General features: G+C 37.7%; 1 protein-coding gene across 1 annotated transcript; it reads left to right on the top strand.

Moving 5' to 3' along the window:
* Positions 1-4,269: 4,269 nt before the first annotated feature.
* LOC104894121 (uncharacterized) lies at positions 4,270-15,592 on the top strand. The gene is made up of 2 exons (XM_010680292.4): positions 4,270-5,137; positions 14,691-15,592. Exons 1-2 carry the CDS (start codon positions 4,545-4,547, stop codon positions 15,133-15,135), a joined length of 1,038 nt encoding a protein of 345 aa, XP_010678594.2. The 5' UTR covers positions 4,270-4,544; the 3' UTR covers positions 15,136-15,592.
* Positions 15,593-16,052: the final 460 nt, after the last annotated feature.

The following is a 16,052-nucleotide window of genomic DNA, read 5'->3' as shown; positions in this document are numbered from 1 at the left end:
TCATCCCTTGGCTTATATAATAGAAATCATATATATATGTCTAGTGACCTTACTTATTTATTTTATTTGATGTTATTCACATTGATTGTGCGAGAAATCGTATAGTTAAAGTTTGAAGTTCCAACTAATTGCAACTCGGCTCAATATTTGTCATTTCTCTTTCTCTCTCATCTGCTTTCTCTTTTTTTTAGTGGGAATAGGGAAAATTATTATTAATGAAACGCTATACAACATCTACAACAATAATAACCCTTTCATAAAAGATAATCTAAAACATCAATCTGAAAATCGTCATCCATTTGACTAATATAGACGCTTCGAAACCGCTTATGTGATATGATACTCTTCCAACCGTACTGGAATTTCGATGACTTAACATCTTTCTTGCTTGGAGCTATAGGAAGTTGAACTTGAATCTTGGTCTTGATATTCTTGATTAACAAGCAATAAGAACTTTGTCCCCCAACTTCAAACCTCTGAGCTTCGCGAACTGGAGGTACTACACAACAACAAACTAAACTTACAATCCTTACAAGACAGAGGACTAGAACTCCTAGGAAAATATCATAACAAGAGACTAACTTATTCAATATATAGGAAAAGAAAACGAAAAGATTGCACCCCACACAACACCACCATCTTCGCCCAAACAGAGACCGGATATTTGCCAAACTCATAACCCTGTGGAACCCAGAACCTTGAAGCCCTCTCACGTCTAAGCGTAGGAACGAGGCCATTATCCCTAAACGTGAAAGCCTTCCCACGTCTAAGTGCGGGAACAGGGCTCTCACCCCTAAACTTGAAAGCGCTCCCACTTCGAAGTGCGAGAACGGGGCCTTTATCACAAAACACTGAAGCCCTATCACGTCTAAGCGTGGGAATGTAGCTAACCGAAACACCACCATAACCAAAACCAAATCAGGGGAAGGGGGACACGATACTCAGGTGGCGAAAACTTGAAGCTAAAATAGGGACATGTGGATAGGACACTAAAACCTAACCACCGTGACCGGAAGTAAGGGAAACGACTCAACAATGAGGATGGGGACGACTCAACTCACCGGGCAAAGGGAGAAGGGAAAGGGGCACGACTGCCGGCGTGAGGAGCCCAAGGTGGCTCACGCGGTTGGCGATCCCCTAGGGCTACCTGGGGTTGGTAGGGTTTGTAGTGAGCGGCGGGGAGAAAGTTTAGAGAGGTGAGAGAAAGTCTCTCATCTGCTTTCTCTTAATTTTACTAAAAGTTTTTTGCGGTAAATCGTATTGGTTAAAATTTTAAGTTTCGGCTAATTACATGTCTGAATCTGGTTGTTTTCCTGACTTTCTGATTGTGATTCATATTGAGGGTTATTTGTGTTTTTTTATATCTAAAATTTTAAATTAACTCTTCATCAATTTTGCGAAAATCTATTAGTTCCAGCTCTATGCCAACAATAATTTGGTAAGTTTCGGTTTTGGTTTTCGTTCATGCTTCATACTGAGCTTAATTAGAGCTAATTTTTGTGAAATTTCATTGCACCATCATTATTCATAAGGATGTCTGTAATTTGGTCATGGATAAAAGAACTTAAGTAAAGTGTTAGTCTAAACTTAGTTCTGATGATGATTTTCGATTCTATTTCATTTGGAACCTGTGCTTGATTCAAGCTAAACTGCAGTTGGACCTAGTTGGCTTGCTATTTTCATTTTTTTTCCAGAATTAAATCTCGTGGAATCTATTGCATCATCATAGTGATGTTTGAAAATCTGCAATTTCGTAATGGATAACTCAAGTAAAATGTTAGTTTGAGGTTAATTCCGACTCTAAATTGTGATTTCTGATGGCGATTTTGACTACGGTTTTTTCCACGACATACCCCCTGAGTTTTCAAAAACGTTCACAAATACCCTTTCCTTAACTGACGTTAATTTATCTTTAGCGTTATTTACAATTTTTCCATCATTGTCCCCTAACCCTAACCCTAACCCCTAAACCCTCACCCATCACCCCTAAAACCCTAACCCTAATTCTAATCCCTAACCTTAACCTACCACCCTCCCACCTACCATCCTCCAGTCCAGCCCCCACCTCTTCCCCCTCCCTTCCACCCTTGCAGCCATTAGTTCTCCACCTCCCCTCCATCCCTCCCCCTTCTTCCTCGATGCACTCCTCCTCCCCTGCACTCTTGCATCCCCCCACCCCACCCCACAACCCTGCAATCTCGCGCTCACAACCTTCCTCTCTCTCTCTCCCATGCAGCCCCCTATTGTTGTTCGCCATCATCTTTAGCCTAAAACCCTAACGCGATAAAACCGATGAACTCTGTAGCAAAAAATCGATGAATTAATTCGAGGGAGGGAAGATAGATGTAGGGGACTGCAGGGGTGGGTTGCGACGCGCGGGGGTGGGGAGGGATGGTTGTGCCGTGGTAATGAGGAGGGACAGGTTGTGTGCTATGGGGGGTGGGATCTGCGGGGGGTGGAGGGATGGGTGTGATCTGCCGCGAAAATGGGGGAAGGGTGGGCTGCGGCCTGCGGGGGTTGGGAGAGGTGGGGGAGGCAGGTGGTGTGGCTGTGCTGGGAAGAGGGGTTGTGGGTTAGGGTAATGATTAATGTTAGGGTTAAGATTAGGATTAGGGTTAGGAGTTAAGTTTATAAAAATCGCCAATTTATGGCATTCCCCATTTTTAAGAAAACCCCCCAGTTTATAGCTACCTCTGAGTCTAAAAGAGCACCCCTAAGCTAGCAGAATCTCCAATTTATCGGACATCCCAAAGTTTATATCCAAGCTCCTATCTATTAAACAATATCTCTAAGACTTAGGGCTATGATTCAAGCATTTCGATAGAAAGGTAAGTGAGGAGCCAACCCTAGTACGCTTAGCAAAAGAGGCACCCCCTAATCTATAGGAAACCTAAAATTTATATCCATGTCGGGTATATCAAAACAACCAGTCTATAGGAACCCCCAATTAAATAAAACGCAAGTCTATTACGACCTCTAGCTAGTATAAGAAACACCCTAGTCTATAGGATGCATCCTTCCAGTCAACATAACCCTTTATCTGTAGTAGCCGAAGAGGTCGTTCCTAGTCCGTCCCCGATTGGCACGCCAGCAACCCGCTCTCGCTACGCGAGTAGCTCGAGAAGTTGAATGGTGATTGGGACTAGCTAGGATCGCCTTGCCAAACCTTGAGAGCTAATCCTCTTCTCAAAGTTAAAGATCCATTTTAATTATCGACTTCACTTACCTATATTGTTTCGTTAACCAGAGATTGTTCATCTTGGAAACCTGATGCGATTATGAATACAATAGGCATGGCCAGCGCTCGGTCCTCCGAATTTTCAAGGTGTGGCAGGGGATACATTGGATACCACAAAACATGCATTGCTCTTTCGATCAAACGGTGGACCCTATCTCCGACGGGTTGCTTTTGGGCTTCGTAACCCGACTTTTGGATCATCCCGCATGGCCTGGTAACTAAAAATGTCCCACTTAGGCTCTATTCTTTCAAACCGAATCAATGAAAATTCAGTTCATTTCAGACAAAATCAGTTCAGTTCAGACAAAATCAGTTCAGTTCAAGTCAATGCAGGAAAATTCAATCCAGTTCAGTTCAATTCAGTTAGTTTTCTCTCACGATTTTTCATTCAGTATAGTTCAGTTCAGTACAAAGAACAGAATCTTAGAGCTCTCAATCCCGTAAGTTATAACATATTTTTATGTAACTCTTATAAATTAAATATAACACACAAGATTCTCTCAAAAGTCTTCCACTTAAAAATGCATACATAATGTTAATGTTCCCATCATATTCATTTATATTACTACTAGTTATTAATTAACCTATTGATAATTTCAATATACTTTTATTTTATAAAACCTATATATTTTAGTACCTTTTTACATAAAAATTATCGACTCTTTATATCTTTATTGTATAAGCTAACACTTAAGTTCCCGGGACTCAGTGTCCCCCCTAAAAAACCTTAAATATACCAATGTAACTAATATTCAAATTGTTAAAAAACGTCATTGTTTTAGTAATAAATTTCTAAAGACACTTTTTCATTCAATTATATTTTTTGTATATCAGCGCATGCATCACGTGCATATCAAATTAGTATAATATATACACCAATATTTCACTTCAAAAAAAATCTACACCAATATTTGGAAATATGAAATAGGGAGTATTTTCTTTGGACAAATAATAAATGAATGGGAAATCATACTTCTATGAAAATTCTTTCTCAACGGCCGTATCATAGTGGGTCCCTTTTACACACGTTGTGTCATCTTCATTCTTTGATGATCACCAATTCACCATTAACAAATAACAACAACAACAACAACAACAACAAACTAACCCTGCTATCCTCCTCCTCCTCTTACACACCTACACGTCTTCCCCACCCACCTCACCCTTCTCTTTCTCTCTCCTCTACCTTCCAACGGTAACACAATATTCAAATTCCCCCATTTCGCCCAAAACAAAACCCCTAATTTCATCGATGCATTTCCAAGAAAATCAACCAAATTAAATCCACAAATTATTTAAAAAAAAGATGGGTGTAGATTACTACAACATTCTCAAAGTGAATCGAAATGCAAGCGAAGATGATCTCCGAAAATCGTACCGTCGATTAGCGATGATTTGGCACCCAGATAAGAACCCTAATAACAAGCGTGAAGCAGAAGCTAAATTCAAGCAAATTTCCGAAGCTTACGACGTTTTAAGCGATCAACAAAAGCGTCAGATCTACGATCTTTACGGCGAAGAAGCTCTCAAATCCGGTCAATTTCCGGCGCCGCCTTCCGCCTCTCACGGCGGCGCGTCGGCGTCGCACCACCGGCATCGCCACCCTAATTCTTCGTCGTTTCGGTTTAATCCGAGGGATGCGGATGACATTTACGCCGAATTGTTTGCGGAAGGAGGTTCGAACACGGGTGGGAGAGCCACCAGTAGAGGAAGAGGTTACAGAGATGGGTTTTTCCGGACGTCTAATGGTGGTGATGGTGGGCCTGGGCCTGGGTCTGGGTCCGGCCCACTGAGGAAAGGGCCTCCTGTGGAGAATAATTTGCCGTGTAATTTGGAGGATTTGTTTAAGGGTGCTAAGAAGAAGATGAAGATTTCCAGAACTGTTGGTGATGCTACTGGGTATGTATTTTTTTTTGTTTTTGTAAAAATGGTTTTGAGTGCATTGAACAGAATTCAAAGTTTTGTGATGCTGAGTAATGTTGCTAATTAGGCTGAATTCGAGTTTTGTTTATATGTTTTTGATGTCGTTTCGTTTGTTCTGTTCGGTGAGATTGTAATGTGGAGGACTGGGGAGCAGGGGAGGTATATGTTGTTCAGTTATGGTTTCGCGGGGATCTTTGTGGATTATAGTAAAGGTGTTGTTGACTGTTTGTATTAGTTTGTGTTTATGTGTAGTAGCATCAGTTTTGAATTTTGATATGCGAGCGTGTGGAGAACGGAGAAGTCTTGCGAGAGACAGATTTGTGGCTTGATATGAGCAGGTTATTGAATATTTGGTGAAACGTAAGTTAAGTTTGGAGCTGCTTGATGTGATGTAAATGGAATGTGGCAAAACTAAAAATTTGAGGCGAAAGCCAAAATGATTCCCTTAGAACGTTGGAATTTAGTTTCTGAAACAGAGGTAGAAATCAAGATGCTCCTTGGTGATACCAGTTTTCGTGCTGATAACTTGTGGGAGATCAATGGATTTAAGAATTTGAATCAGCCTTTTCCAAATAATCCTCATGTGGTTGATTATGGTTTTAGGGATGGTGAAATTCAATTTATTTGGATCACGGTGGAATGTGGGACTTTTAAGGAGCTGAAATAGGGTACTGTTGATTGAAGTTACAAACATGTATATGAGGTTAATTATAGCTAATGGTGGCTTATGATTGAGTTTCTAGGATGGATTTAGAAAATATGGTGGGAACTTTTGAGGACTGATAAAATTAGTGATAGATAATCATCTATATTCTATATACAATCTACAACCTAGGAGGTATATGGCCAGATCAATATTGGGCTCTTGTTGCTGACATTATTGATTACATCATTCGTTTTAAGTTTGGGGAGTTGTTTTATCTTGTTCAAGGTTTTTCATGGCTTTTGGGTTTTTGTTAGTGTTATTTGTTATGTCCTTTTCGGTTAATGACTTCCTTCCTTGGCTTTTCTTGCTGTTCGACAATGATTGTGAGCTTCATTCAAAAGCTTTTCCCCAAAACCTGAGTCATCGCAGCCAAGAGCCGTGATTGTTCACCTTCAGATTTGTTATTCTTAGTCACAATTTCATCAATTTTCAAGCCCCTTCGGCTTTCAATGAAGTCGTGCTTTTTTGTTGAAATTAACATTAATTCATTGATTAAAAGTCATACGACATCTACAATAGAAGTCAAAACTAAACAAGTACATATCAAAATGAAATAAATACAATTTCAATATGATAAAGCCACGATTGTTGAGTAGATCTAACACTTATGAAAACCCTCGTCTTTCACATCGTTGTTAGATACAACTTTCTGCAAGGGGATCTGTTGATCTTTTGTAGTTTTGAAGTAGAACTGGAATGTGATCGTAAACGAAGTCTTGACATCTGTTGCAACTCCGTACAAATTTCGTTCAACAAATCAACCTCTTGAATTACGCAAAAATCCAAAAACAAAGTCTCCAAACTCTCGCATGGAGATAGATAAACCCAATATATGGGTAGAAAAACTCTCTATTAGAGAGAGACTGAAGTTTATTAGAAACATAAACATGAAAACTAGTAACAAAAGGAGAAAAGGGACTTACCACCGCCTAAAAGGGTGGCGATAGCCCCTAGGTAAAAAATTAGGGTTTTGTGGGAGAGGAGAGAGAAGAGAGAAAAAAAAGGAGAGGGGAGGCATCTGAAGACCTCATTTTGGTACTTAGAAATGCTTACTTTTGATAGTTCAATCAGGTTGTGCTTTGCTCCACTAGTCCACTCTAGTTTTCAACTTTGCTTTGTGAAAGGTAGGTCCTTTTCTATTCTGTTATTGCTACCTCCAGTGTTGAGGTTGTTGCGGTGGTGGTAGCTTTCATGTCTTGTTGCCTCGGAGATCTCCATCTGTTGGTCGCAACATTGCATACTTTATTTCAACCACCTCCTGGCATGCTCAATCATGTTCAATCACAACTACTATGTTCTCTAATGGTGGTTGTAGTTGAAGGCCTTAGTTAGATCCTTGTGTTTGCTTGGTGTTTTTAATGTTTGTATGTGATGTAGTTGTTATATTTAAGCTTAATAAGTTATCACGCTTGATTTGTTTTCTTGATTTCAGAATCAATAGTATTTTTTTATTTCTAGTGTAGTGGTAGAGGTCTAGGCTTCCGTATTGCTTCTTTTTTTGGGAGGTTGAAGAGCTCTATTCTAGTGTAGTGGTAGAGGTCTAGACTCCCTTCATAGTACCGACTAGTATGTTCTTGTAGTTGGTTGCCACAGTTGGGTCTAGACGAGGGTGTCGGATTTTGTGTGATTTTTTTTTTTCATCTTTACTCTAATCCTTCCGAAGAACTATTTTATTTCATTCAAAAGGATGATTGATGTTATCCATTTAATTGTCTTTCCTAATCATAATTTATAGTGTTATGTTCCATGAATAATGAGTTTCTCATGAGTGATTTGTTTGGTGACAATGTTAAGTATTGGAAGTTGAAATATATGTATTTGGAGCGCCTTAAAGAAGAAAAAAATTCCTCCAATCCAAATTAATTCAATACTTTCCTTCGAGGAATTCTCAGATTAGTTCTAACATTATATTATTTGATAAAAGGTTTTTTTTTCACTTTCTCTCTCTCCCTCCTAATTACATGGGTCAATATTTTTAAATCTCTCTATCTCTCCTCTCTTCACATGCAATCCTCAAAACTTGTGTCTCCCTCCATGTTGCAACTGATTTAAAAGGGGCGAGTGCCTAATTTTTAGATTTCATTAGTTATAGAATATGCACTAGCTAAGATAAATTGTCATGGATGGGTGTTCAATGTTCATTGGAATGTGGGATCACTTAGATGAATGGCCGATTACCAATTATCAAATGATTAATGTCATTCTTAGCTTATGTGGTAGCTTAGCTTAATGCAAGTTGTTCAACACAATGCCAATAAAATCCTTTTCTTAATATTACTAAAGAGGCTCCTCCCCTATGGCGTAGAGGGGATGCTATCTTGCGCTTGATAAAAGTGAGTTATAATTTTGTAAAAGACTCTTTCATTTGAAGGTCATTGTTGGCTCTTGTGGTAGCATGCTAGCATAGCTCAACGCAATTTGTTTCAACAAGGTTAGAATCGTAGTTTGAACTTGGAGGAGTGAGCAATACAATATTAACATAAATATTAACATCATACTAATGCTTCTAAAGAGGATAGTGCCCTAGTTTGGGAAAGAGGGGATTGGGTGCATGGCTGATGCCATCATGTGAAAGACAAAGAGGATATACCCCTATTGATTCTTAATCTAATACACTTTGATTTCATATATGCCAATACGCAAAATTGACCATTCATATCTTTAACTATCTATCAATAAATATATGAATAGTTATATTTTGAATATATATATATATATATATTATATATATATATATATATATATATAATTATATATATATATATATATATATCTTATTTTAAGGATATTTTTCTCTGTTTGTAATTTAAGTAATTAGTGTAAAAGTCAAAGTATTACGACTTATAAAAGACGGTGGGAGTGTATAACAACTCTGCTCCTCTATAATGATTACTAGTAATGGTAGTTTAATAAAACTTACTTAACTTAGTTCATAATAACTAAAGTTTGAAGGACAATTAATCTTTGACTCTATTGGAAGCGGAAAGTAAATGAGAAATGTGGGGACTATAACAAAGTTGGTCATTGTTTATTAGTGTTACTAGTATGTATCAATTCTTTATTCACTATGTGAAATAATATCCACTTGTGCTATACACAAGTAGCAACAAAATATGTACTTTATGAGTGGAATTTTTGTGAGAATGATAACAAAGGAAAAAAGATCCCTAAATTAAATGTTAAACAAGTTTTATCTTCGATAAATATGTGCACTGCTGGAGCCTTTAGGCTCTACTCCCCCCAGAAAACTTAGTTTAAGCTCTAATTAGTTGAGATAATTAGATAAGGTCAGTAATAAGTTTTGTTAAGGTCTACTTAGTTAAGATAAGTAGATAGAGTCTAGTAAAGTCTTTTAAGGGAGAATAAGTTCGTTTAAGGCTCCCAAGTTCAAATTTTAACTTAGGCCCTGTTCACTTTACCCGTTTTTGAAATATTTCTGAACTTATATTTGGTGAACTGAACCTATGTTTACAGAATATTATTCAAAGGTGAACTGAACATGATCTTGAATGAAGTTTATTGATGGCTAACAAGCTCAAATGAGTTCAAGTAAGGTCTTATAAGCGCTTAAATTTCAGATAGAAGTTAATAAGTTTAGATTAGTTTAGGGGTTTCGAAGTGTGAGAACCTAGCCTTAATTGAAAAGTGAAGTTTATTAGTAGTAATGCCCCAAAGGTCAATTAAATTTTAAATAGGGGATACCCCAACCATGTATATACTATATAGGAAAAGTGGTATTCAGAATGGGAAATTTTCCCAAACCTAAAGCACCTGTAACTCTTTGTCTTAGGTGTGGTTTGATTGGCTCTACTTTTCACAACCAAATGAGTTCAAGTAAGGTCTTATAAGCTCTTAAATTTCAGATAGAAGTTAGTAAGTTTAGATTAGTTTAGGGGTTTCGAAGTGTGAGAACCTAGCCTTAATTGAAAAGTGAAGTTTATTAGTAGTAATGCCCCAAATGTTAATTAAATTTTAAATAGGAGATACCCCAACCATGTATATACTATATAGGAAAAGTGGTATTCAGAATGGGAAATTTTTCCAAACCTAAAGCACCCGTAACTCTGTCTTAGGAATTCTTTGGTGTGGTTTGATTGGCTCTACTTTTCACATCCTTATACTCACGCTCCTTTTTTCGTTTTGACAAGTTCTTTTTTTTTCTCAACTTGATGTACATCTGGCTGATTGATTGTTTCTAATTTTATGTTTGTGGATTGTAAATTTGCAAATCGTTATGGTAGGAAGTGGCTAAATTATGTGAGACATTCTTGAAGTAGTTGATGTGCTTAGTTATCTTAACTTTCTCTTAGATGGTTATTTGGGAATGGATTGAATTTGATTACAAAATTGAGGGTGTCTGTGTGTCTGTATACCCGAGAAGTTCTTTAAACGATCACTGCTTCTGTATGTATGTTGTCTCATTTGGTTGAGATGTCTTGGTGGACTTGAATAGAGGATGGAATACAATGGAAGAAAAGCAGTGTTCAAGTATGGTGGATGATTTTTTTAAGAATTTGGTGAGTAGAGATTACTGATTTTTTTTAGGTTAGCTTTATTGCACCTAGCTTTTAGTTCTTCTGTATCTCCTTTGTATCTGGAGCCAAGTGCTTCATTACAATCATTACTACTCATTTTCTGACATGCTGTGGACAATCTGATGCATCTTTCATTTACTTGAGGGGTCTCTATATCTCCACTTATTTATGAATGGTTTTAGGAGCTTGAGGATATGATTTTTTTATAGCGCTTGAAATAATAGGATGAAGGCAGAGGATTCATGTGGACAATCGAGCATTAGAGATAAAATTTTGTCGTAAACTAACCTCTTTTTATTGGGATTAAAGCTCTGAGATTGTTGTTGCTGGGAATATGATTTTTTTTTCCTCCCTACATTTGCTATCTAGCCGGTTCAGTACTTCTATAGGATAATGCATGAAGTAAAATGCTACCATTTGAGCTCCCTGAGGTGGTGAGATTTTGTCGAGGCTTTTAAGTGTGCTAGACTTGCTAGTGGCATGAAGCTGACACAATCTCATGCTATTGGGGAACCAGTTGCTTTTGTTTGTAGTGGCTATATATTAATAAACAAGTGGCTGCTACAGCAGAATTTCTAAAACATCCATATGATTTATATTTAGAAATTTTCATATTACCAGAAACTACATTTCAAGTGGCTGGCTTAGCAAAAACTACAGATCCTACAAAACAATCAACAACAGGATGATGGTAACTTTTAGTGTTAGAATCCAACCTTTATTTACTTGTATTGCCCTTATCTAATGCTTTCTAGGACTTTACAAACAGTTTCTAAGTTTTATTTCTATTATGATATTACTGCAAAAAGTGTTTTACTGGGTAAAATTAGGGGTGAAAGTTCGGTGTGCGGTTTGGATTAGGGCCTAATCCAATCCGATCCGAATAAATTTTGGATTTCAATTTTTCAATCCGAATCCAAACCAATTAGGGTTTGAATCCGATCCAATCCAATCCGAAATTTCATACTTTAGATTGGATCCGATCCGAAAATCCGATTTTTTTAAAACTCTAGTTTTTCGATAAAATAAATTAAGCACAAAAGAAGCCTAGTAGATCTAGGAAATGAGGAATTACGTGCAGTTAGTGTTTTAGGGGAAGGATTGAAGTGCTATGTGTATTGGGCTATTTGGAGTAGTTTTTTTATAATAAAAAATCAGTTAAACACTTAAGCCAATCCAGATACATAATACAAGACATATTACTATTTGGTTATATTGGATTTTTGGATCCAATTACCCTCAATCCAATCCGATCCGAAAATCCAAATTTTCAAAAATTCTCAATCCGAATCCAATCCGAACACAGTTCGAATCCGATCCGAATTACTAATTCGGATTGGATTGGATTGGATTTTGGATTTTATCCGAATAACTTTCACCCCTAGGTAAAATAACTCTCAAAAATTAACCTTTTTTGTAGGGTATTGATAATTGAAAGTCTTGAACCTTACATCCAGCTTTAAACTGAGTTGTTGTTTGCGTACTTCAATCTAGTTTTGTAGCTCACGCTAATGCATCCCCTTCAAGTCCTGATTTGTCGTCCCGGACCTGCTTGTGCCTGCATCACGCACACGATCCCTGATCAACATCCTACTCACGCTCTTGTAGCCAATAGGCAAGAGTTGTCCCTTTTTTCAAAGAAAAGGCTTGCTTGTGCCTGCCACACAAGCCCCATTTTGCAATTGGCTTGCACCCTGGCCACCACGAAGGCAAGAGTGTGCTGCACCTCTGAGTGTCAAAACACTGTCCATGACACTTAAACTCTTTAATCTTTGCTTAGAATAAAATTAGACGCATGTCTCTGTTCTGTGGTCCCATGCCTGATTCCATCTCCTTTCTACTCGAGCAAATGATCTGACGGGGGATGAACAAGTACCTTTGTCAGGCAACCTATACAAGTAACTGTTATTGCTTCTTTTATTTGCTGTCAAATCTTATTCTTTTTAACCACTTCCATCCATGTATCAATTGTAGAACACGCACGGTGTTTTGCCACCTGGCATTTCCTTGTCATTTGACGATGACATGGGCCTTGTGCTCATGTTAATTTAACAGGCTGAGTGATGGCCATCTTTTGTGTTTCACAGCCTTTTATTTTAGGGGGGAGGGTCAGTATAAGAAGTGTCATTCTATGTTGTCACAGATCTTTACAACTTCAATGTAGAAGAAGGGCTGGTATATAGTACTGTTTAAGACCTAGCAACAGCTGTATCAGTCTCTACAGTCTACAGTCACATCTTTGGCTGTATCCCTTTCCCTTCTCTTATTACCCATTCCCTACCACAGCCTTACCCCCTTTACCACCTTTAATGCAGTGTCTGCATGTGTTATCTCTCTCAGAAATATCATCTACCCCACTTCATTTTCCCTTGCGTTCTTTATGGCATCTACTGCCACTAATGTGCTGATTACCACCCACGTTTTCAGCTCATGAGCATTGTTCTAGCTGCAGGTTAATTATACTCTCTGTGTCACATTTGTCTCTCTTAATGCACATCTGAGTGGAGAACACCAATAGATACAGTAGAACTTTACAGCTTCTCTTGTTCCTCTCATTTGTAGCCTCTATCAGTTTAGGCAATAACTTCATTAGTACTTAGCAGCAGTAGCCGTTTTCTCTTAACCTGTTAGTTGTTGGAATCCTTTGTTTCACAATTTTAGTTTTTTAAACCTTTCCTCTTCTCTCCCCTTCCAAAATAAGATATTTGCTCATTCTGTTTATTGAAACACAAGCGAAAATGAGGGAGGATGGTGTATGTTGGTAGTTCTTGATTAAATTGTGTCCTATGAACTTTGATGACTAGCTGATGGTTGGTTTGACATTATTTCTGGGTACATGTGATGATGAAATATGTGATAATGCAGACTGGATTTCTGTACAATGTCTTGATGAAATATGTAAGTGTCCTGTGATTTTGATGTTTTATTGAAGGGCGATTTCCTGGGATGACAATTTGTTCTTGATGAGAGATGTTGATTTCTGTGGTGATACTGTGGTAAGACTTATGGCAGAAACAGTTGGTGTTTCTCGTGGCAGTTAATTTGTGAATAATGATCAAGAGAAACTTGACATGGTTGTCTGTTCTTGTGACCATAAATTTGATCCCTTCCTAACTCCCCACTGTAGGGAGAAATAATTATTCTCACCACGATTGACGATACCCCCTCCATTTTGAAATAAGTGCAACACTTTGACTTTCTACACTATTCATATTTCAAGTTTGATTGGGATTTTCAACTAAGATATTAAGCAAAATGTTATTATCAAAAATGTTATTGGTTTTTTCTCAATTCATATCTTCTAAATATTAACTTTTTACAACTTTTAGTACTCCCTTTATTTTAAAATAAGTGTTAAGTTTACTATTTTTGGGAATTTCAAAATAAATACGTTCCTTTATTTGGCATTGAGTTCTCTCTCTCTCTCTCTATATCACGTGGGTCCATCTTTGTTTTTCTCTATATCTCTCCTCCCTTGGTTCTTGCGCCTCCCTCCCATGTAATACCGGAGGAAGTATTAAATAAATCTTAAAGATACTATGGTCAAAGTTGTGTCTTGGGAAGCGATAAAGTCAAAGAGTTGCATCTTCAAAAAATAATGGAGCATTAATTATGTGTTTCTTACTGTAGAGTTGGTGTCCTGGAGGATAAATCTCCTTTTATGTGACTATCTTAACCCACCTGTAAAAGTGGAGAATAAGTCCCCTCTATTCTTTACTCAAGAGGTACTGGGGCCTGGGGGTTATATTGATGTTCATGTTCATGAATGGATTTCCTGGTAGACTGCTGGTAAATAGTAATTGTGGATTTGTGGCAAATACATGCTGATTTCTGTCTAACTGTACTGCTGGTTAACAGCAAGTGTTGGAACTGGTGCTTTGTGAAGAGGTGGAGAGTATAAAATTTTCGAGTTCCATAAACTAGACCATCCATGCACATTGCCCTTAGACCACCCCCACAAAGACAGTGAAAAGAGGTTGGCTATCAGCAGTAGGCTGTAGAAGCCTCAACTTTGTTTCCTCATCGTGCATTTTCATGTGAATCTGTTGATATATTGGAATATTCATTGGTCTTAACTTTGTTTGCTCAACGTGCTTTTTCATGTGAATTGTTTATATATTGGAATATTCATTGTATTTCTGCCTGCTTATGCTTTACATTTTCTATCCCAAGACAACTCTGATGACATTTCAACTTATAGTCCTCCAAAAAAGGAGAAAAATGCCTTGCATGTTCCCTTCTGTTTAAGATAATATTCTGGTTCAAAGTTGCTGCTCTTTTGTTGCAGTCGGATTCGTACTGTGGAGGAAATACTGACCATTGAAATTAAACCGGGTTGGAAGAAGGGCACAAAGATCACTTTTCCTGAGAAAGGTAACCAGGGCCCCGGTGTGATTCCATCAGACCTTATTTTTGTGGTAGATGAGAAACCTCACCCTCTTTATAAGAGGGATGGCAATGATTTGATAGTTGATCAGGAGATAACTCTTCTGGAGTCCCTCACTGGAAAGAACCTTGAACTGACAACCCTTGATGGAAGGAGTCTTATTATCCCTCTAAATGATCTTGTCAAACCTGGTGATGAGGTGGTGGTTCCTAATCAAGGCATGCCAATTTCAAAAGAACCCAACAAGAAAGGCAATTTGATAGTTAAACTCGATGTGAAATACCCGCCACGGCTCACTGAGGACCAAAAGGCTGATCTAAGAAGAGTTTTGGGTGGAAGCTCGTAAGGATTCCCGAGCATACCCGCTGCTGCCGTCTGTAAATACAGAACAGATGCAAATTGTGAATACTAGCATGAAAGTAATTCAAGATCCTGAGTTCCCATGCAGGAAAATAGGTTAGGTAGTATCATCATCAGAAGCTCAATACTTATGTTGGTAGTGTTTCTCTTGGAGAAGGAATGGGAAGAGATGATAGTCTAACGGAAACATTTAGATTGTTTTGACTACAGATTTTGTGCATTGCTGCTTGCAATATTGCTTCCTTTTTTCTTTTCTTTTTTTTTGCTATTCCCCTCTTCGATCAAAATTTATGTACCCAGGTTTTGTGTTATATGAGGACACTAGAAACGTTCAAGGGTGCTTTGCTTGTATCTGATTGTCACTGGATTGATTAATTTGAACAATTTTGGGCTTATGTTCAAGGGTGTTATATATGTTAATAGAATTTCTCACTTGTGACTCAGCCTTTATTGTCATTTTAGACAGTTTTTCAAATTCTATGATCTTGTTCCTACTGCGTTATAACTATAAGAATAACTCTGAAATTTCAATTAGCTTTGGTGTTGAAGCCATTGTTACTAATTGTTAGTATGTTTTTCATTCAGCATTCCTCTATTTGTTGTTATGTCTTCCTGTTTAATATGTAATAGTAAGTACTATTGAAAAGAATTTGGCTGTTTGGCGCATGGTTTGCTGTTGAATATAATTTTTTTTTTTGGTTTTTTTTTTCTTTGATAATTTGGATTATTCATTCATTGCAAAAGGCTCTTTAAAGAGAGTACAGATCGGTTACACATTAGGTCCAGCCCAATCATCAGTCAAGATACAAAAAATTATTGGATCATAAACTAAGAAATAACTCCCATCTAAATGACCCCCATAGAGAAGGATAAGAGAGAGCACCTTGCTTAGCCAAGGTATCT

The sequence above is a fragment of the Beta vulgaris genome, chromosome 5, assembly GCF_026745355.1.
Source record: "Beta vulgaris subsp. vulgaris cultivar EL10 chromosome 5, EL10.2, whole genome shotgun sequence".
Classification (NCBI taxonomy): domain Eukaryota; kingdom Viridiplantae; phylum Streptophyta; class Magnoliopsida; order Caryophyllales; family Amaranthaceae; genus Beta; species Beta vulgaris.
This window is presented reverse-complemented; position numbering and strand designations above follow the sequence as displayed.